The 22,368-nt window shown below is 57.8% G+C and overlaps 1 protein-coding gene across 1 annotated transcript in view; it reads right to left on the bottom strand.

Moving 5' to 3' along the window:
• The window catches only part of FAM53B (family with sequence similarity 53 member B), a 78,645-nt gene that overhangs the window by 39,607 nt on the left and 16,670 nt on the right, over positions 1 to 22,368 (bottom strand). The window contains exon 3 of the mRNA XM_059053978.2: positions 15,372 to 16,150. Within this exon, the coding sequence (XP_058909961.1) occupies positions 15,372 to 16,150 (779 nt within the window). The remainder of the gene's footprint in view (positions 1 to 15,371; positions 16,151 to 22,368) is intronic.

Raw genomic sequence — 22,368 nt, 5'->3', positions numbered from 1 at the left:
CTGAGCCTGGCCACTGCATTGTGCTCAAACAGAGCCCCAGGTGCCCAGGGCCGACGTGTCCCACCAAGGGCCCACCACAGCCGAGGAGGGAAGGCGCACTCCTAGCCGACCCTAAGCTCCTGACTCTGGCCTCCGCTGGCCCTGACCCCCCGCTGTGAACAGCTGAGATGACAGCACGGCCCCCGGACGAGGAGTGCAACGAGCCTGGATCGCACAGCCTTGCTGCACCCAGCCTTGTGAACCTGGCTGCCACTCGGAACCTCAGTCTCTTCTTCTGCAAAATGGGAACAGCAATCCTCACTTTCCGGGACTGTAATCAAGACAACATGTAACTACAGGAACGCAAGACTCAGCCCTGGTCCACGGGGCGCAGCGGAGCACGGGGACACAGAGGCACAGTGCAAGCACGCTGTCGCACGCACGTGGCAAGAGTCATCAGTGTTATCTTATCATTTACGTGTTGAGCAACGTTTCCAGGGGTGGGGCCCAGGCCACACAAGGTGCAGGGCTCCGGCTAAAGGCTCTCAGGCTGTCCTCATTCCTGGGGAGAAGCGTCAGTGTGGGCAGGAGAATGACTGGGCAGGTGACCCAAAGCAAGGTGGAAGCCCCCGCCGCCTCCCTGCCCTGCTCAGGAGTGTTACCGCGGGCCTTCTTGGCTCCTGGGAGGACAAGGAAGCCCTTTCTGACTCAGTTCATTTCCCTAAGGACAAACCTGGTCCTCTTCCTTTTCCCCTGATGAACTTCCGTGTCTGGTTGGGGGAGAGAAGAACTCACCTGAATGGCCTCGCAGAGGTCCACTCAGCCAGCTGCCCGCGCTTCTGCAACAGGCCCTTGACCCTCAGGCCTAGAGGAACCAGGCAAGGAATTCCCCGAAGGCTCTGGGCCCAAGCAGTTCAGCCTGCGTGGGTGGGACTCCTACAGCCCCCCTTTCTCCACTGAGGGCCACCGAATACATGGGCACAGCCTTCTCTCTCTGTCCTGGGGGTGGGGGGCTCCCTGCAAACCTACCCCCAGCCCGACTGGGGTTCAAAACCCCACCATCCTGTTCAAAACTATCCTTGGCTCCCCACGGCACCCAGAATAAAGCCCCAACTCTCCGGCGGGCTCTCGAGCCCCTCCATGCTCCATCCCAACCACAGCTCCAGCCAAACGGGCTGGTTTCCGGTTTCCGGTCTGGGGAGCATCTCTGTGCCACGTCTCTCCTCTCCACTCCAGCTGAGGCGCAGCCTGAGTAGCAGCCGGGGCCACCCGAGGGCATCTCCCCTTCCAAGGAGCTGAGCCCTGCCCACGTCACAGTGAACCCGCCACGCGCCCCCGGTCCCTACTGCTGATTCCTGGAGCGCTCCCATGAGTGTCTGCTCACGGGAGCGAGCTAGTGTCTGCTAGTGAGTGTCTGTCCTGCAGTCATCATCTTATTTAACCCCAGCAACAGCCACTATGGATCCTATTTAACAGGTAAAAAGACCAAGGCTGGTCATACTCTCCGGGTTTCTGCGTGACGGCGTGTTTGATGCTGTCACCTCCAGAAGGCTGGGGCCGTGTGTCCCGTCTACTGCCGCACCCCTGGCGCCTACAGGGACCCGACACACGGCAGGTGCTTGGTAGGTGATGGCTGAATGAAGGGATGAGTCCAGAACTTGCATCCAAACCCTCAAGGACACGGCCACTTCACCAGCCTGCAGCTGGCTGCAGAGACACAGCCGCTCCCACCCGACCCCTCTGTAGCCTGCAAACTCCTTAAAGGTAAGGCCGAGGTCTTAAGCATGCTGGTCTCCCCCGAGCCCCTGGTTCAGGCACTCGTACACAGCTGGCATTCAATCAATGCATGCTGATTTGAACCAGCTCACAGGGTTGTTCCCGCTTGGAGTCGGAGGGCCCAGAAGGTTCCCACAGAGGGCGGGGCCGTGTCTGAAGTTCCCAGGCTGCTGAAGCTGCAGACCCCACCTTCCTGTAAGTCCCTCGTGGCAGGGGGTGCAAACTAGAACCACAAATACAATTTCCAGGAAAACTGGGGTCAGGAGGCTGCCAAGCTCCAGGGACTGGACTGCTCGCGAACCACATTCTACCCCTGGGCCATTTCCCACCTGCCCTCGCACCCGCTGCTTGAGTGTTGGGGGCTGTGCAGCCCGCCCCCAGGGACAGGCACAGAGCTGGTCAGCTGTGCAGAGCCTGGCTCGTGCCGTGCTCTGGGGTGGGGGGGCAGGGGAGAAAATACACAGCCCGGTCATCAGAGAGCAGGACGGCAACACAGAGACGTGACCCAGGGCGGGTGGCACCGCAAAGCCTCCCTCAGCATTCCCACCCGGACCCCACAGGAAGAGCCCACCTGGCCAGCCCGTCAGGCCCCGTCCGCTGCCGCGCCCCGGCTCTGCCCCGGCCACGCTTCAGACCGAGTGGGGCTGCACAGGCACGATAACTCCAACAGAAAAAACGCCTCGGAGGAGAAGGCAGGATCTCCCCCTCCCCACAGACCCGCTCCCCAGCGGGCACAGCAGGCGAGCCTACGATGCCCCTGTTCCGTAGTGGAGCGGTGCCTTGAGCATCCAAATGCTCCGTGGCTCCCGGTGCCCTGGCAGAGAGAGCACAGCCCCAGGGAACTTGCACGTCAGAGCAGGGCCTCTTGCCAGCCCTTCCTTTACCAGCTGGTGCCTGGGGCCTCGCGAAGGACAGGGCTTCTGAGTGGGTGGCAGAGCCGAGCCCCTTAAACCACGGCTGAGTCCCAGTCCCATCCCTCACGTCCCCACCCCAAAGCCTCCCCGCCTACCGAGGCCGTGCGCTCCGGAGGCTGACGGCTCGGCCACCTAATTTGGTGTGGCCTTGGGCAAATGCGCTGTCCACTACAGGAGCCACCTTCCACCTGTGGCCACTGAGCACTGGACAAGCAGCCAGTCCAAGTTGAGATGTACTGTAAATGTAACGCACATCCTGATCTTGGAAACGTGCTGTTAAAAAAAGAAAAGAAAAACGCACATCTCCACTAACGACTGATTCCTATTGATTGCATGTTGAAACGACACTGTTTTGGATACACTGGGTTAAATAAAATATATTATTAAATTAATTTTACCTGTTCCTTTTTTCTTTCTAACTGTGGCTACTAGAAGATATAGAATAATCTCTGTGGCTCCTACTCTGTTTCCGCTGCACGGAGCTGAGACTGTTACGGCCCTTAAACTGGATAAGATGCGTCGACCTCACAGGGCTGTTCTGAGGAGAAAGTTCGATGGGTGAGTCTCCTCCGCAAACCCGCTCCCACCCCACTGGCCAGCAGTCAGCAGCCCCACAGCTGCTGCCTCTCACTCCACCTGTGTGGTCAGAGGCTGCCCTCCGAGGCCCCTGCGGCCCCCGGGCTGGGCAGGGCCGCCTCCCCATCCTCCGCTCCAGCCCCCTCCAGCCCCTCTCAGGCCCCCAGGCGGCGGGCTAGGCGGCCTGCTGCTTCCTTCGCTGGGCCGCCCACCCAGCTGGTGACAATGACTTCAAGGCCACGAGCAGCAGTAAGTCAAAGAAATAATAACGATGACAGTGGTGACGACACTGACCCCAGGGCCAACGTTTCCTGAGGGCGTCAGTGCGCCAGGCCCGCTGCGGGCGCTCCCCCGGGCTCAAATCCCACATCACACAGAAGAGGGCACGAGGGCCCGGGGCGGGACACTGACTTGCTCAGGGCCACCTGGCTGGCGAGTGGTACACCCACACTCCACGCCAGGCCCAGGCGGCCCCGGAGCCCAGAACCCGCCCTTCCTCTCCCGCCGTCCCAGGTGAGGGGCGGACGCGGGCAGGGGTGTTTGCTCACAGCTTCCCCACGTGTGTCACGCCGGAGCTCCGGTGTCTCTGCCAAGGGACAACTAACCTCACACCAGCGCGGATGCCATCTCCCTTCTCTTGCCAAATACTTGATGCCGCGCCATCGGCCCACTTCTGCTAAAACGCTCGCCCCAAACACACCGCCCTGTGCCGCTCCTCTCCTGGCCGCTTGCGAACGCAACGAAAACGGGTCTTTTCTGCCGCTGGCTCCCCGGCCTGCATACTTGTTCCCATTTTTACTTGCCATCAATTCTTGGAAAATTCCGTTGTCCAAGACTGTTCCAGATTCAAGTGAGATGGAATTCCTCTACGCGGATCAGGCTTGTTTAAAGCCGGTCCCTACTCTCAAGGGGCTACAGGAGGGTGCGCTGGCCCAGAGGTGCAATGCAGTTAGGACCCTCTGCAAGACCTGGACCTCGGCACTGAGTCCCAGGCAGGGTCCGTCCTTCCACGGGGGACACGTGATGCTCCAAGACAGAACGGCATGACGGAGGAGACCACCCAGATGGCCCACGAGGGCCCTCCCCCGGTCTCAGTATCTTCCCGGGGAACCCCCATGAGAAAGGGGCAGACAAGAAACTTGGGGTGATAGGGCGAGAAGAGCCCCTCGTGTGAGTGCGAGCGCAGCCCCGGCCTGGCTGAGCCGCTGGCACAGCAAACCCTCGACGCCGCCTCGCGCCTTGTTTGCCAAGTCAGCTCAGTAAGGGGTCTGCTGGGACTTTTCCTTGTGGGACGCAGAAGGCCCGTTTCTCATGCCTCTTTTCCCCATGTCCAGGCATGCCCACCATTTCAGAGGGAGAGCAGGACTCCAGGAGGGAAGGGAGACGAGTGCCCAAGGGCCGAGTCCAGAACGGCCTGGCTGGGGGTCAGAGGGAGAGGCCCACCAGGCCCTGGGCTCGGGCAAGTGCAGGACTGGCCGCGACCCCCTTCCCTCCCACGAGACGAGCCACTCTGGGGATGAGGCGGATGGCAGTGGCCAAGGGCTTAAGAGATCTTCTGGCAAATCACAAAAATGGGTAATGAAGGCTCTGCTTTGGGGGCTACAGACTGTGGATATGTCCACCTGCAGGACATTTTCTGAGCACCTCCCCTCAGAATGGCAGAGCCAGACTGCAGGGCCGGTCTCCCTTGTGCCCCAGCCTTGTACTATGGAAGGACCTAGAGCAGGACAGCTGGGCCGCACTGCTTGGGCAGAGCTGAAACAGCCTCCTAGGGAGGCCCTGGTGCCGAAACACGGGACCTCTTCAAGCCCCCGGTGCCCTGGTTTACCAACCAGTAAACTCACAGCTCAAGAAATGCAAAGCCTGCCCAGGGGCTGGGAGGATGAGTCTGTTAGATGGTCTGATATTACAATTTCGAGGCTACTTCATCAGCGTATGGGCCTAGTGGATATGATAAATAACAGCCATGCTTCCTGACAACGTCCTGAGGCCCTGGGCCAAAGCAGCCTGTGGTGAGAATGTCACCACCTCCACCTGACCTTCAGGAAACCTGAAGCCTAGTCCCAGCCTCACCCAGGCCCATGGTTCCCACGTGGTGGCAGGACCCACCCCGGCAGGGGCCCTCTGGAGAGGTCGTGGCACACGGGCCGTGGGGGGCTGAAGAGCGGCCAGGGCTCTTGTCACTGCTCTGTCACTTGGCAAGCGAGCAGGCAGCCCACACTCAATTTTCTCCCCTGAAGAGGAGGGGGAGGAGCCCCCCGAGGGTGGATGAGGGAGACGACACCCTGGAGGGGTGCCCAGAACAACCAATTCCCTCCCAACCCTGCTCTGCTGCAAACACAGGCTGGTACTGCTAGGAGTTAGGACCCCGCTTTCCAGGGCCTGAGCCAGGCTGATGTGCGAAGATGTGGCAGCTGAACGCATCCCCTCCTCTGGTCACCTCCTCAGGGAGGACTCCCTGTCCCTCCGATCTGAAGCCAGCCACCCCCATCTCCTCTCCCCCACCCGGCATTACAAACCACACCAGCCTGCTTTAGTTTCCTTATGGCACACATATCGCCGTCGGAAATTATCTGGCCTGTGGTTTGCTTGCTTATTACACCCCCTTTCTAGAAAGTAGCTTATAGAAAGTAGTGGCGATTCTGTGTGTCTTGCAGAAATACCTCTGGGCCTGCGTGAGTGCCACCCAGCAGTCACCAGGGAAGTACCTCTGAGCGCAGACGAGGTGGTGGGGAGCGGAGAGGAGAGCGGAGCAGGCCGCTAGCGTCCTGGCCCAGGACACCAGACGGGAGCGAGAGCAGCGGGCTCGCCTCGGTCTGCGCAGCGTGCCCCATGGCCAGGCCCTAGGACGCGGGAGCTGCACAGAGGTGGGAGGGCAGGGGCTCCCCCAGGTGGCAAGGGTCACAGCTCAGAACCCGGAGCTGCCCATCGTCCCAGCTCCAGGCCACTCCCGCTCCGCACTCTGCTCTGGAGCCAGGGCTCTGCCATCGGCCCCCTGCGAGGCGATGTCCGTGGGAGGGCTGGAGGAGGGGGCAGGGCTGGGCATCATCCTGTCGGCTTCCTGTGTCACCGCCCCCGGGCCCTGCTCCTCACCCGCGGGAGCAGTTTGGTCCATTCACAGCGCTTGCTTCCAGTCTGCAGCCTTTCCAGCATCCACAGAACCGAGTTCTTCACCCTCCCTCTCCTCGGCCCCACGGGCCTGCGGACTCCCAGCTGCCAGGCCTTCCAAAGGGCAGCCTCTTCCTGGGTGGGAGCAGCTGCCGGCAGTAGCCGCGTCCGTGATACCCGGCGTTCACACCTCGGCTTCTCGGTTCTTCAGGAACCTGGTTAACAACGGTCCACGGCGGCCTCTCTGGACGCACGGGGTGGTTTCCGGCCCCGCCAGGAAGGCCCTGGCTAACCCAGGCAGCCGGCCCCACTCTCCACGCACAGGGCTCTGTCAAGCGAGTCACCGTGGCACTGCTCCTCCGGCCGCACGGCCACCACCCTCTCCACCAAGATGAAATGCGTTATAGGACCCTGCACGGTTTCAGGGAAGGCTCTGGGCCTGGGGGCCTTCAGTGACATACTATGATGGGAGCTCACGGTTACTGCTCACAAATGAAGCTTCTGGTGGTTGCCTTATATTTTAGAGCCAACCATTTCTTTTGTTCTCCAAGACAGAAAAAAAAAAAAAGCCACCCCTCGCCCTCCCCAAAAGGAATGATCCAAGAGTTCTACTATGCCCAACTTTCAAAGGAGGCCTTGTTAATCTTCTCGCCATAAATAGGCAATTAACACCCACTCCGAGTCCAGTCAAACCAAGTTCCTGCCGGCTTGGGGACGTGGCAAAGGGCTGGCTGGCCCTCCTGCACGGCATTTGCTTTCTTTAGTTGTCGACTGTGGCCTGAAGCTGCAAGAAAGGCCAGGAATTCAGGACGGCTGATTCCGCAAAAATTTTACAGATAAATGGCTCATGTCAACAGGGTTTCTATGTTGATGCCACGCTTGGGACAACGGAGGACTATGTTACAAAAGGCGAAACGGGCATCATTTCACCCTGTGCGGGTCCCCACAAAAGCCAGCGGCCTGTACAGGATAAAGGCACAGGTAGGCGGCAGGCGCGTCACCTCAGGCCCGGCTCGTGATTAGTCACACGTCCGTCTCAGTGACCCCGCTCCGTGCTTCCCTGTCTCCGGCCCTCCCGGGGGCAGACCCACAGGCTCACCGAGGGCGTGGAGCTCCTTCCGGGGAGGCGTTATCCCACCACCCCCAGTAAGGACGCAGGGATAAGACAGAGAGTGCTGAAATCCTTCCGGGCTTCTCTCAAGCGGCCCCTTGCCCTGCATCCTTCCAGGCTGGGCTGAGGTCACTGGGCTCCGTTAGTGGATGCACAAAGGCCGCTGCAGGCCCCTCATTTTCCGGAGACTCTGCCTCAGCTGATATAAACACACCAGATGCGGCACAGCTCCGACGCGACCCAGGGTGACAAGCCTTCAGAGCTGTGAGAGCACCCCCTGCGGCCCCGAGCTGCCCTGCATTCTCCAGCCGAGTCCAGAATAGGGGCCGGGTTTCAGGTGGACAAGGACGGAGAAGCTTCAGCAAAGGGGTCGGAGGCTTGGAGGCAGGCGCGGCGAGAAAGGGCGGCAATCGGTTTCCCCAGGGTGGGAACGGGCAGCCTGGGCTGGCAAAGCACTGACGCAGTAAGGGTTTGGGGGCCGGATGGACTCAAGGACGCTTGTGGAAACAAAACGAATCACGGTGATCAGCTGCGCTTCACTCCTACTGAGAACAGATCATGAAGAAATACAGGCAAAGTGGGGGCTGCAGGTGAGATAACGAAAGGGACTTACGATCAGCAAACTCTAAACACGACAGCTCAAAGACAGTTATCTCTGGGGATTAGGGTGACTGATTCTCGGCCCAGCGAGGTCCGTGACCTGGAAGCTAATGACAAGATCAAGCCCCTGGCTGGGCCTGTTGGTCACGCCTCCAGAACGTTTCAGCCCCTAACAGGAATCAGCGTGTCCCCTGCCCTGGTCTAGCCCACGGTCCTATCTGCCAACAGCCCCCTGCCTCCCCCAGCCCTCAGTCCACGCTGCTCCCCCAAGCCGGGAGCGTGAGGGCGGGGCTGTCACTCCCCTGCCTAAAACTCTCTAACGCTTCCCCCTGCGCTCAGAATAAAAGCCCAACATCTTCAGAGGACCTACGGAGAAGGCCCTGCACTCGCTCGGGTCCCCTGCCCCCATCATCCGCTCTGCTCCAGCCACACTGGGCTCCTCCCAGCCCCTTCCTGACCCTGACCTTTGCGCACGCGCTCACTCGCGCAAGCCCCCGCACCCACCCCACCTGCACTCTTCCAGGGCCTCCTCAGGGCTTATTTCCGTGGTCACACAATTCTAAGGCACTGTGAGAACACTCTGGAAGCCTGCCCTCTTTTAAATGCTACCAGGGACCAGAGATGCCCAATGCACACAGCAGGTGGAAAGGGCACCGAGAGCCACACCGAGTTCCCGGCCATTGACTCTGCCGCCCGACACAAGACTTCGGCGGGGACGCGGAACCGCCACGCGCGGGGACTTGCCGTGGAAACATCCAACACAACACAGCAGACGTCCTCCAGACGTGCCCCACAGAGCAGGGCCGGAGATGTCCTCAGATGCGCCTCCCACCGGCCCGCAGGCTGTGGGCTCCCGGGGCAGGGCGTCTGCCTCCTCCTGCCTCTATGCCTGACACGGGAGCAGGGCCTAGCCAGTCGCGGGGGCCCCAAGCTCACGCGGGGAGCTGCAGGGGCTCCCACCTGGGCACCCGGGTTATGAAGCAGAGGCCCCATCCAGAAAGCCCTGGGCACCCCCAGAGCTCTGTCGCCTCAAGCGCCCTTCGGCTCAGAGAGGCTCTCAATTAAAGCGTGGAAAATCACCAAGTGGCGTTAAGAGCCGCCCCCCTGGCGCGTCCCCAGCTGAACTCCTTCTATTTGTCTTCTCCCCAGGAGATCAAAGCTATTGTGTCGGCACTCGGCCCTGACCCGAGTGACCTTGAGCAGATTGCCTATGCAACCTGGTGGCTGTGCCTGGGGCACAAGGAAGGACCCAGGGCTCTGAGTAGGGGTCTCCTCAGATTATGAGAACCCCCATCAGGGGTTCTGTGGTGTTTCTGAGAGAAAGGAAGGACTAGAGGGAGCTGAAACCATTCTCCAGCCCTGGCCCTGCCCTGCTCCACGGCTGCAGGATCACGACACCCGTGTGCCAGAAGCAGCAAGCCCAGCTGACGGCTGGAGCCCACGAGACAGGCCGCAGGGTGCGGCTCTGACGTGAAAGCATCATCCCTGGCTGGAGGCACACCACGTGAGTCCTGCCCACACCCGTGAGAAACAGCAACCGTCATTCCCATTTTACAGACAAGAAAATGGAGGCTTACAGAGGGTGACCTGCCCAAGGGCTCACAGCTCAAAACAGGAGCAGAGGGGGGAACTGAGCCCCACCTGACACCAGAGCTCACACTTTCTCCTCTACGCCGCCCTCTGTGTCCCGCGAGTGTCAGCCACCTGCAAGGGGCACCTGGGGGCAGATCACGGCACAGGAGGGGCACTGAACCCGGTCTTCCCAGCCTCCTCAGGAGCCGCGTGGCTTTGCGCAAGTCACCAACTCTCCCGGACTCTCGAGTGAGGGGTGAACGAGAGCAGAGGCGGCAGATCACTCAGCGGTGGCTGCCAAGATCACGGAGGGGAAGATTCTAGACTTCCTCTGAGTTCAACCAGAAGGACCACCGCAACTGACCAGCAATGGCTGTCAAGAGCATGGAAAGAGCTGCCACCCTTGGCATCCACTGCTCGGACGGCCTGGGTCCTGGAGGCTCTCTTCCTTTGTTCAAGCCCATCCTGCTTCCTCACAGGAAGCAACTATTCCCATGTGCCCACAGTGGTTTTGCATTTACTTTTATTTAGCATTCATATCATCCCAGTTGGAATCCCAGGGCTTTCCATGACTATTCCTCAAAGATCTTAACACCCATCTGTATTCTGTGCTGTGAAGGGCGACCCACCTCTGAACTCTTCTGCTTTTGCTGTCAGCACAGTCCCCAGGCCAGCAGGAAGGATGCTAAGGGTGCAAAGGGGCAGGAAACTGGAGCCAGTGAGGTGGCCGGCCGCTGGCAGAGGGGACAGAAGGCCATAAAGGCTCAGGCAGGCCAGGCCTGAGCCCAGGACTCTGCCAAGAGAAAGCACAGCTGGCCTGCAGCTGCCAGGGCTGCCGGAGTGCAGCCAGTGGTGTGAGGGCCACCCCTCGTTAAAGGCAGACCCCACCAGCACACAGGCCAGAGCAGGAGGCGGACCAGAGGGAGCCGCACCCAGGGACGCCGCCGCCAGCAAAGAGGCACGAGTTATTGATGAGCGTCTGCGATAAGCCTTCCGCTGACTTCCCCCACCAACCCCTCACCCTTCAGAGGCCACGCGGCCCTGGCCAACCTGCTCTCCTGGACTCGTCCGCAGGACCACGGCTCTCAGCGAAGTTTCTACCTCATGCTTCTTCCCTACCCCAAACTGCCCCCGGCCAGCCTTCACCGGCCCCTCCAACATCTGCTCACACAACAGTTGCTGTCTGTTCTGAGGCCTCTGCTCCGGGAGCTTCGGGGGCTCAGTGTGTGGGCAGCTGCAGTCAATCAAACTGCTGTTCCAGCGTCCTGACCCCTCCTCACAAACGTCTCCCTTCTGTTGCAAGCACTGTTGAGAAATACAATTTGTTGCTCTTTCAAGCTGACCAGCTTGGAGTTAAAAATACAGCAGGGCCTATGACACCCAGGGCATGGCGTTCAGTGGGTAATCCTTGATTGTTGCTTTTGCTGAAATCTTTGCTCACACACATGCGATCCATGTCGAAATGGCCACACACAGCCCAGGTCTCACTGGTAGTCAACCAATGCTTGGTGGTCAAACCAGGTCTCAAAACAGCAGTAATAAATAATGTCAGCGAAAGTCCCGCTAATAAACAACTCACATGCTCAGGCTGGGCCCTGCCCTCAACGGCACACACTGTCATTTTGCAAAAAGGAGGCTGCAGCTTCACATAAAACACCAGGCAGAAGGTGCCTCGACAGACCACGTAAGGAAAGCTGCGTGGGGACGTCAGCAGGACCAGCCCTGGCACGCACGAGGCAAGACTGACCCCCGGGCCACCTTTGAGCATCTGGCTCTGTGGAACGAGTAGCTGCGGTCACGGTTACAGGGAGGGAGGGCCTTTCGGGGCCAGGTCCTTGCACCGTCCCTCCCCGCGGGGGCCTCCTCTCTACAGTTCTACAGTCACCCTCCCTCACTCAGAACCCAGCTCCCTGCCTGAGAGCCAGGCACTCAGGCTTTAAGAAGCAAAGACAATCTGAACGCAATTCTCACCAACCCTCTCCCCCACTGCTGCGAGGGACAAGAGCCACCGCTGCTGCCAGCTGGGAGCTGTGCCCGGAGACCTGGCTGGGAGGGCAGGGCACCTGCAGGGGCGTCGGGTGGGCTCCTGGGGTCCCTTCCATCCTGGTACCATGGGTGACAGACATGAGACAAGAACGCTCACACATGCCAGCCTCCTCTGGCAGGTGGCGATTCTGATTCTCTCCCCAGTTCACAACCCCCAGCTCCAAAACATGGAGTTTACTGCAGGCTGAGCAGGGCTGCAGGGCAGGCCTTCTTCCTATTTTCAAAAGAGAAGGATAAGGCAAGAAGAGGAACCAGCAAGAAGACATACGTGGCAGGGACAGAAGAGGGAGGGTAAAATCAGAAGGAGGGAGATGTCAGATAAAGAGAAGGGGAGTCTTCAGAACGTCACCCTCTAGGCCCAGTTCTGCCTCTGGAGATGCCCAGAACAGGCCCACGCCTTCCCTCCCAAGCCCTGCCATCACGTCGACAACCATCAGTATCTGAGCGCTCCCTGGGCTGATGTGCAGGTGATGTGTGTGTAGGTACGCACACATGTATCAAAAGGTATCACAGATGCACACATTTATACACAGACATCCATACATAGCTACACACGCACGCACACGCGCACACACACTGGCCCATTTACACACACGCACACACACCCCGACACATTTACATAGCATACACATGCGCACACAGTGACACATTTACACAGCATGCACACACACGCACACGTGCGCACATACATGACTCCCCCAATTCCTCCCAACAGTCCTATGCTGGTGGTGGGGGCAGTGCCGGTATTATCTGCTGCACAGAGATGTTAAGCAGTTTGCCCAGGGCTGCCAGCCTCCTGCCCCATCTCTGAGGCCTTCTGAGGCCGCCCCCCCCAAATGAGGATCTAAAGGTGAACATGGTGCCCCAGAAGGCTCTGTTTCCTCAGGAGGGGCTGGGAGGGACACAGCCCAAGGTCACATCTACCTCTCAAGGCCTCAGCTTCTAGCTCAGAGCCCGCACCTCAGAGCGGTGCCCACCCCAGGGCCTCCCTGTGTGCACGAGGACCTCAGGGCGTTTGGCCTCTCCTGCCCTGCCCGCCTGACTCTCCCGGGGTCCCTCCCTGGTCCCCTTGCTGTGGCAGCCTGGAGAGGCTCTGGCTACCACCCTCACTCTCGGCGCCGCCGGGGCTCACACGGACCCCAGGGAGGTCCCAGCCCCGGGCAGCGCCTCTGCTGGCCGGGGTTTATCAGAGCTGCCCACTGTCCCAAAGGCCTGACCACAATGCGCTCACTCTGTACCTTCAGCCCGAGTCTCTCACGCACCTGGGCCCGGAGCCCACGCACACAGGGGCTCCCTGACGGTGGTGCTCACGCAGAGCCCCTCCCGCCAGGGAGGCGAACGTATAAAGCAAGATCAAAAGACCCACGAGAGAGAGTCTGCGATCCGGCTGCAGGAAAGGGTAGCAGGACACAGAGAGCAGCGCTGACCCCCGGCACAAGCCGGCCTTCCCACCGTCGTGCAGACCCGCTCGCTTCCCGGCAGCTACAGATGCAGGTAAGGGCACGCAGAGGCCAGGGTCTGGGGGCAGCAAGTCCTGCACCAACCGCTGTCTGGCTGCGAGCAGGTGCCCCCCAGCCCCCCAGCAACACCACCACTCACAGGGTACCGGCTGCAGGGCCCTACATGCTCCAGGCTGCATCCAGGGCCCTTCAAATGCATAGAGGTGGCCCTGGGCCTGGCTTTCAAGGCTCCCGGAGGAGGAGGGCCCACCTCCCGAGGCCATGAATCATCCGGTGGGGGAGCCGAAGCAGGCGGCGCCCCAGGGGAAGAGGGCTGGCTGGGTCTAGAGGCTTGGTGGGGGGCGGCTCAGGGCCCATCCATCCCCAGGGCTCTGGCCACAGCCCCTCGGCCCACACGCTTCCCAGGGGCCCCTTCTTTGCTTTCCCGGGACCCTGCCCTCTCCAGGCCTTGGCTTGGGAAAGACAGGCAGAGTGAGGACAGACTCCTCAGGACCCCGGAGGGCTGCCTGCAGCCAGTGAAGCAGAGTCCGTACATCTGGGCACAGCCCCACCGGGCGAAGTATCTTTAAATGGTTTCTACCCAAGCGAGGATAGGAAATGTCTCCAGTGATGCCAGTGGTGTTATTCCAACTTGTGGCTAGTAAAATACAATTACACCTGTACGTTGTTTTTATTACCTATCTAGCTTATTAGCTAATAAAACAAGCTCAGCATTAAAAATTTAACTGAAGCCATTTATCGTACCCACAACTCAGGGCTCTGGGTTTCCTTCAGCAGTCACCCACATCTGTTACCTTTCCAGCCTTTTTACCTATTTACATTTCTCCAGGAAGGAAAATTCCACCTGCCTGTCCAACTTGAATGAATGTGTTCGATCGCTGTCTAGCTTAGACACCCCTGGAGAGGCACTGGGAGGAAGGGAAACTGGCCGTGAGGGCAGGGCCTGGGCTCTTGGACAAAGGTGGTCAGGTGGGTGGTCTAGACCAGAGGTACCTGCACCTCTTCTTTTGGGGGGACCTCTGGGCTTGGAGGGAGAACTAGAAGAGAAGGAAACGCCATAAACAGAAGCTGTATTTTCATTCTGAAATGAAAGGAGGCCCGGCTGAAAAAGCAGCACTGGATATGGAAGGAAGGCAGTGGTGCCCGCCTGGGAAGGGGTGGACACGACGAGCCTGCCTGCACAGACGTGGCCATACGCTCACAGGCGAGGCCAACCTCTCAGCGCCAAGCTAGTCCCCCGCTCCCTCAAGCCCAGCCGTGACAGACGCTCACATAACAAGACTGGAAAAGATAACGCTCAAACCGCGGCTCCGAGCACCTGAGGAACCCCTGGACACAGAACCTAGAGCGCCGCGTTCTACCCACCACACCCATCTGTCCTCGAGTGGACACGTGGTCGCAAGGACCGACCCTGCTCCCTGGCCCTCACTGTCACGCTCTGATCCTTGGGACTCCGCAGTGAGAACCAAACGCAGGCAGCGCTCAGGCTTGGACACTGTCCTGATGATGATGTATTAACTCCAAGTTCATCTCATTCAAACCCATACCCAAGATCAGTGTTAGCACGAGGCAGGGCTCTGAGACTCGCAGGATAAAGCACAAGTGACAGGGGTGTGTGGCCAGAGGCCTCGCCTACGGTGAGCGGCAAGGATGATTACACAGGTGGCACAGAGAAGAGTGATCACGATTTCGTGATGGTCTCACACTGTTGGCAGTTTGATCAAAAGAGGAAGTGCCTCCCGCCATTTCTCGTTCTTTAAAACTACCAGCCACGGCCCTGATCTCAGGGTCAGCATGATCCGAGTGACACTGAGGCCCGGCCTGTGCCCGCAGTGCCTACGGCGGCCGCAGGGACGGGCTCCTGGGAGACACTCCAGAGACGTGCCAGGAGGGGGGCCACCAGTGTCTGCCGGCGCTGGCCTGCCCGACGCCCTGCCTCTCGCCATCTGTCTGCTCCTGTACCGCTAGCGCGTGTGCAGAGGGAAAGAACATTTCTGACTTTAAATGGAAAGAAATAGATGTTCAAAAAAAAAAAAAAACCAAAGGAAGGGGGGGCTTGATTTCATCTTTCACTGTATAGAATTTTTAAAACGAGGAAATTAACCCACTTCCTGCGCATTTCTGACACTGGCACCCTGCAGTTGCCCGGGATGAGCCAGGAGCCGTGGAGGCTCCGATAAGCACCTGGTTGCTTCTGCAGCACCTTCCAGCACCTTCTGGGGCTCTTACCTGGGCCATCTTGGCCAGGTCCAGGGAGGGCCTCTGCTCCTGCGCCTCCTCGGGACGACGCCGCTTAACACCGACCTTCTTGTCGTTAAGGACGCACGGCTGCGAGCGGCTGCGGGAGAGCCCACTGGAGCGTCGGGCCAGCTCCGGCGTCGAGGCAGGGGTGCTGCTGGCTGAGGGGGGACAGTACTCCGCAAAGGAGAACTGCTCGTGTGAGCAGGAGAGCGACCGCTGCATGTCCAGTCGGGCCCCGCCCACGGGGCTCGGGTCGGGGCCCCAGATGTCGCCTGCCTGTCTGCACGTGGCCGAGCCCGGCGCCCCCTGGCAGGGCTGACCGCCAAATCGGTGGTGAAGTCCCGCCTGGTCGTAGGGCGAGGAAAGCACGTTGGCGCGGGACGGGAGGCTGAAGCTGGAGCTCCTCTGCATGGTGCCGAAGCCGTTGGAGTAGCGCTGGACGCTGCCCCCGCTGTAGCAGCGCCTCTTTTCAACAGGAGTCCAGACTTTGGACCCCAGGGGCCTCCACGATGTTCGGCAGCTGGACATCTCGTCGGAGAAGGACAGCGACCGGCACTGGCGCTTGCTGGGGGGCGCGGAGGGGTTCCCGTTGCGGTCACTGAGGCTGAGGTCTTTGATCAGGTTGGTGACCGCGCAGGCAGTCGCGGCCTCCCGCTGCCACAGAGCGCTGTCCTGACACTTGTCGGGCAGGCACTCCCAGATGCTGGCGCTCGGCTGGTCAATCTGAAGAGGGCACTTCCTGTCCAGGTCTCGCCATCTGTCATTTTCTGGTTCGTAAACGACAAAGAGAAACAGGATTTGAGAAGGCCTTCGTGCCAGCCCTCTATCTCTTCACCAAGAACCCGTCTTAAACAGGATGTTAGAGCCGGAAAGGCCCTTAAAAGCCATCCAGTCCAACCTCGCTTTACAGATGAGAAACTGAGGCTCAGAGAGGGGACATGAGTCCCACGGTGCTGAGTCAGAAGCAGGGCAAGGTCTAGGATCCAGGCAGCCCCCAGGACTCCTGAGACGGTTTCCTTTCCAACATACCGTACTGCCTCCCCGGTAAGTCCAAAGCACTGCTGTTCACCCCAGAGGCTTCTCATTTTCTAGAAGGGAAACTGACTTGCCTCACCCCTGCCCTGGCCGGCAGCAGAGAGGGGGCAACGTGTCTGTCACATCCCGTCTTAGGGCTCTGCTGCTCTGGGGCTGGGACTCGACGCCCTGGCGGGAAGCCGCAACCAAAGATGGGTCTGTCAGGACTCCAGAGGGGCTGGAGGTGCTGCCAGGTTAGTGCATCTGAATTCCACCTTTAAAATACTTGCTGACAATAGCAACTGGATATTTCATGGATTTACATCCCCTCCACCAAAATGTTCCACAACCAACAACATTAGCTGCCAATCACTGAGGACTTTCCTCGTGTTCGCTTTGCTCTCTGGCTGAAATCGAGCACAAAGTGGCTAAAATCTGTAGAAGTCAGTCTTGGGCTGCAGAGACGTAGGGGTACGATTTCAAGTTACACATTCGGGTCTCTCCACGAATGCATGGATAAACAAGCTAGCCCTGCTAGGAAATGCGGACTTTTGTTGCACTCGAACCCTTACTTGAGAGAAATATTCAAGAACTATTTGTTATTTTTCTACTATGGAATCAGGCACTGTGCTGAGAATTTAGGAGAACACGCTCGACACAGTTCTTGTATTCAAGTTCACAACACGAAAGCAAAGTTAAGAAATAACGCTGTGCTGCCAGGGGCCAACAGGCTACCACGTTTCTATGTTTTTCTAATCTACACATAATTTATAAACTGTGCAAATGGGAATATGGAGAAGAGTATGACTGAGTCAGTCAGTAGGAGAGAAGTAAAATCTGAAATGACATCCAGTAGCTATTTCACACACACTGATTCTCAGCACTGCAATCAGTTACTGCACATCCACCGTGGGTGGTGTAACCCGGCACAGTGCCCTGCACGGCTACCACTGCTGCCCAGATGGGAAGACCCAGGCTTCGGGGGGTGGAGTAAGTGGCCCCGAGCCACACACCTAACAAGTGACGAGATGCAAACCCAGGCTGACCCAACCCAAAGCCCTCTGCTCTTTTCCCTACACTGCAGCACTGAGGGAACCACATGGCAGCCTGACCTTGGCTCTGCCCTCAAGGAGTTTAGTAGTCGTTCAAGATGAGCCATCACTCAGAAAATTGTGACGTCCTTGCTCCAGGCAGCAAGGACTGTAGGACCATCTTCTCTGCCAGTGGCCACTTCTCAAGAGAGACACACCTGAGGGACTCACTCCATGCTGAGTGCCACAAGCAGCGACTACTGGACAGGTTCAAAGGGAGTGACCAGCGAGGCCCAAAAGGAGCTTCACGAGCCAAAGGAAAAGCCAAATCAGGGCTAAATGTGACGCTCCTTCCTCCAGGGCGCCCTGTGCACCCATGAGACGCCGAGCCTGAGGCACTGGGACCCTGGACAGGGCACATGGCAGGAACCGTCCAGAGGCTGTTCCCACAGGAGGGCCTTAGAAGCTGGAGAGGCAGGAGAGAGATCTGCCAAGTTAGGCCAGCTGGGAGCAAAGCAGGACTGACGCTAAACGTCCAGTTCATCTCATCTCTGAAATCTGCCCGGGCCCTGATACACGGCAAGTCTCGATAAGTGTTCCCGTAACTTAATCATCACTAAAACCCGACAAATCGTTACTAAAAATTATCTTTTTGCAAATAGCATTTATGTTGTTCAAAATAGGTCCTCACTACCTACCCCCTCCTCAAATATTCACCATTTTTTTTTTTTTTTTTTGGCCACACCATGCAGTACATGGGATCTTAGTTCCCCAACCAGGGGTCGAACCCGCGCCCCCTGCAGCGGAAGCGCAGAATCTTACGCACTGGACCGCCAGGGAAGTCCCTCACCATTCTTTCAAAAGAGTTTCAATTTGACATTTGTCAGCAGTTGAAAGTTCAGTAAACTAATACTAGAGTAAAATTGTTTAAAGTACAAATTAACCTTGACTGAGTCACGACCATCTCTGATTTAGAAGAAGAAAAGTGATCCTCAGAAACAAGTGGAGATTTACGTATGATGATGTTCTTCAGAATGCTGTGAGTGATGGCAAAATGGTAAACGCAACTAAAACGTCCTACAGTAGGGGGCTGATTAAATAAAGTACCAAGGAACACCATGGAGCATGAATAAAGCAGTTTCAAGAATATTAATGATGTGGAGAAATGTTAATGATGCAATACTAAGCATAAAGAAACAGGATACAAAACTGCATAGACAGCGTGATTCCTATTTAGTAAAATACATATGTTATATGGGAAGATAAAAAGGAAATAAATGAAAATGTTCATGGTTGATTGGCAGAGAGCTAGTTGATTTTTCTCATTTTTGTTTCCCTGGAAACAAAATGATGTGTGCAGCAAAGCTGTGTTCTATAAGGACACACACGTGGAGGTGCAGGGCCTGTGACCCCATCCTCCTCTGGGTTTGCTCCTTTGGTCTTTTAGGAAGTTCCCATCAAACAATGCTCGCCACTGACTCCCCTTTTGGGACGAGGCATTGAGGTGCCACATGGGCCAAAAATATGGTCGATGAGGAAGGAACCAAGGACCCAACCAAGGGCAGTGAGGGCCCCAAGATGGCGCCATAGCGGCCCCAACTTAAGGAGCCTAGAGCCCACTGGAGACTGTCTCTGTCCCAGGCCTTGGGAAACCTGGGAAATTAAAAGAGATTGGTCCTATCCTCAGAAGACACCGCTTTCTGTTCCGTTTTTCTTTCACTGCCCTGGAATTTTCCCCATCTCTAGGGAGCTCGTGAGACAAAGGGCAAGCGGGAGCCAGTTAAGCATGAACATCCTGTCTCTCCAGTGGCTACCTTGTGATCTTGGTGCTTCCTAACTCAGGCCTCCCTACTCCAAGTCCCATTTCCTTTCTGCCCCCAGAGAACTTTCTGAGGCCCACACATGTCGTGGGCCCCGTCTACTCGTGGTCTCCCCAGTAGGCCCTGTGCTCCAGGCACGCCGGACTTCCTGTGACAGCAGAAGTCAGACAAGAGTCAGGGAGAGCCAAGATCATCCTTGAAAACCCCTGAAACATCCCATAAAGCCCACTCCTCCTGGTTTTGTGTACAAAGCCCTAAGAGTACATAAAAGAGTACATAAAACTAAAGTTTAATGAATCGATTGCAGGAATGAGCACAGGTGACGTCTCTGTGCAGAGGGGTGTGCATTCGACTTGTTTTGCGGTTTAACTATCAAATCCCCAGTGGGAAGTGGGGTTGGATGGCTAACTCTCGCGTGCTCCTACCTGCCTACAGGAACTACCTGTCTCTGTTTTGAAGAGTAAGCCTCTATTGACCTTAATACATAGATGTCTTTGTTGTAGGGAGGAGTAAAAGAGTCCGTTCTCAACTCAATCCACCGGTTACATGTGGGTGCAGAGCGACCGCCGTGGACCCGCAGCTTCCGCTCCCACGTGAGCTCTTCCGCGCCTTCACACCTCTGCAGAGACTCGCACCAGTCTCTTACTTCCCATTGCAGGGCCAACTCAAACATCACCTCCTCTGCAGACACGCCCTCCCACACAAGCCCCTGGGCACCTGCAGCTCTTTGCCTAGACTTTCAATCACGTGTCTCACGTTAACTGAACTTTAACGATCTGTCTGCGTGTCTACGTCATCTATTGAGCTAGAAGTTCTGGAGCACAGTCCCAGCATGACTCTCCCGTGCCCAGCACACAGCTTGGCACACAGCAGACCTCAGCCGGTGGTGGGTGGAAGAAGGAGGATATGACGAAGTGCAGATAAAAACTACAGAGCAGACCACGGGTGTTCACTTGGTCTCGCTCATCCTCTGTCCCTGGCACAGGTAAACCGTTCCTTGGCCAGGCAGGTCCAACCTGGGCTGTGCCTTGAACTCCCCACCCCAGCACGGCCAAGGATGGTCGTGTATGAACTAGCCAGGACACTGGCTGGCACCGCAATAGCTAAGATACTTTGAAAACACGAAGCACTGCCCGATACTGAGCACTGCTACTGTGTGTCAACACCAGCCAGGTGGCCACTTGTTCTGTCTGCGGAGCAGATAATATTTTAATTGTTTCTATCTTTATCGCTTCAAGAAGTACAATATAAGAAAAGTAAAAACAATCGAGGCTATGTTTAGCCCTTGTGTTTTCCCCCTTCGCTCAGGGAACAGAAGGCGACTTGTTGGGTCAGGTCAGCAGACAAAAGAAACAGGAATAGAAGCTAATTTTTCATGGCAAACCGCCCTGAGCGTTAGGCCCAACCGTCATGGTGTACAAAAGGCCTCGGTTCGGCTCCAAGGAGAGGATACTGGACACCCCCACCCCTCCATTCAATACCACTTCTGCACAAACAACCGTAACTCTTCCAGAAGTGACAATGGCCGTGGACGTGGGGAGTCCACTGAGCAGGGCTCACTTGGTGTGGTGGGAAGGGTGCGGACTTGGGTTCGAGCCTCGGCTATGCAAGTGACTTAATCTCTCAGAGCCTCCGTTTCTTCATCTATAAAATGAGGGGACCGGTGGTAACTGCCCTGCAGAGCTATTCTGAGAACCGAGCAGTTGCCTCGCACAGGGCCTGCGGGGACGGGACAGGCTCTCGAGACCGAGACGGCAGCCGTGGTTGCGAGCACACTGCAGAAGCCTCGGGCAGCTGAGCCTCGGCCCTTCTGCAACCGGGGCCCCATCTCTGTGGGGTCTGCTTGGAACGGGAACCTGGACGCTCTGCACGAGGATGTCCCAAAGTGTGGTCTCAGGACCGCCTGCAGGGGCACCCTCGGGGCTGTTAAAATGCAGACTCCCAGGCCCAGATTCTGATACACAAAATCTCTAGGGGTAGAAGCCTGCATTTTAATAAACTCCCCGGGTTATTTTAACACGAACTTGTTGAGAACCGCTGCTCTGGACTGCAGGCTACACACACAGGGGCCTGGGTTCTCAAACACCTCTGCGGCAGCCCAGTGAGACCTTCCACACACACCAGGAAGCTTCTGCAGGGCTGCCCACCCCAGTCTCCGAAAGTCTGGATTCAGAAGGTCATTGAACACTGGTGTTCTGGTGTTTGATTTGTTTGGGGCCAACAACAGGAAGCAGAATTACGGAGAAGGAGGACTCTGCCCTTCAAGTTCCTCAAGGTCCCTTTTCACGGGAGGGGGTGGGGACCCCGAGCTGCAGGGCACGTTCTGGATGGAGGGCCAGTGGGAAAGGCCCGAGAGGCCCACCATTCACGTGAAGGGGACAGCGTGAGCCCCCCTCCCGCCGAGACACACCGTGGCCTAGAGCTTCTCAGGGAGGTTCCCAGCACCACGCCTCCAGCAGATGGGCCACAGCCCCGGGACACAGGCACCGGCCGCTCAGGCTCTCGGCAAGCCCCCCTGCCTTCAGCCCTCAGGAGCAGCTGGAGCCCCTCCACTTCCCTGCCGAGCCCGCCTTCACAAGGCGGAGGTCACACACAGGAGCCGCATAAGCGCCCACGGCGCTCTTCCCACGGATGTGGGGCAAACTACGCCAAACCCACGAGCCACGTAAGCATCCAGCTCTCTCGCAGATGGCCTGACTAGGTGGCCTCCACGGTGTCTGTCCAAGCTGCGGCGCCGCGACCGGGCCGGACGCTCCCCGGGGCGCGGAAGCCAACGGGCGCACACGTGGGGACGGGAGCTCAGAAGGCTGCTGGGCGCACAGACCCAGAGCTCAAAGGAAGAAAGTACCCAGAGGACAAACATAGCATCTGACCTCAGACGTTCTCGTTTCCATTTCTGCCCTTAAACTTGAAGGGAGGTTGCCAGGGGCCCAGGTTCTGAGTGGACTACAAGCCTTCTGACGTTCAAAAGACAGAAGAGGTTTACAGCCTTGGATATCTGTATCCTGTGTTTAGAGGCTGCATTATGGTGACATAACCACAGCAGAACGTGGTTTCTAGAAAAGGTCAAACACCTGAAGCACAGACCCGAGGTACAGAAGGTTCTTGCTGCCGCCCAGG

The sequence above is a fragment of the Kogia breviceps genome, chromosome 2, assembly GCF_026419965.1.
Source record: "Kogia breviceps isolate mKogBre1 chromosome 2, mKogBre1 haplotype 1, whole genome shotgun sequence".
Lineage (NCBI taxonomy): Eukaryota > Metazoa > Chordata > Mammalia > Artiodactyla > Physeteridae > Kogia > Kogia breviceps.
The sequence above is the reverse complement of the archived record's forward strand: the minus strand, read 5'-3'. Positions and strand labels throughout refer to the sequence as shown.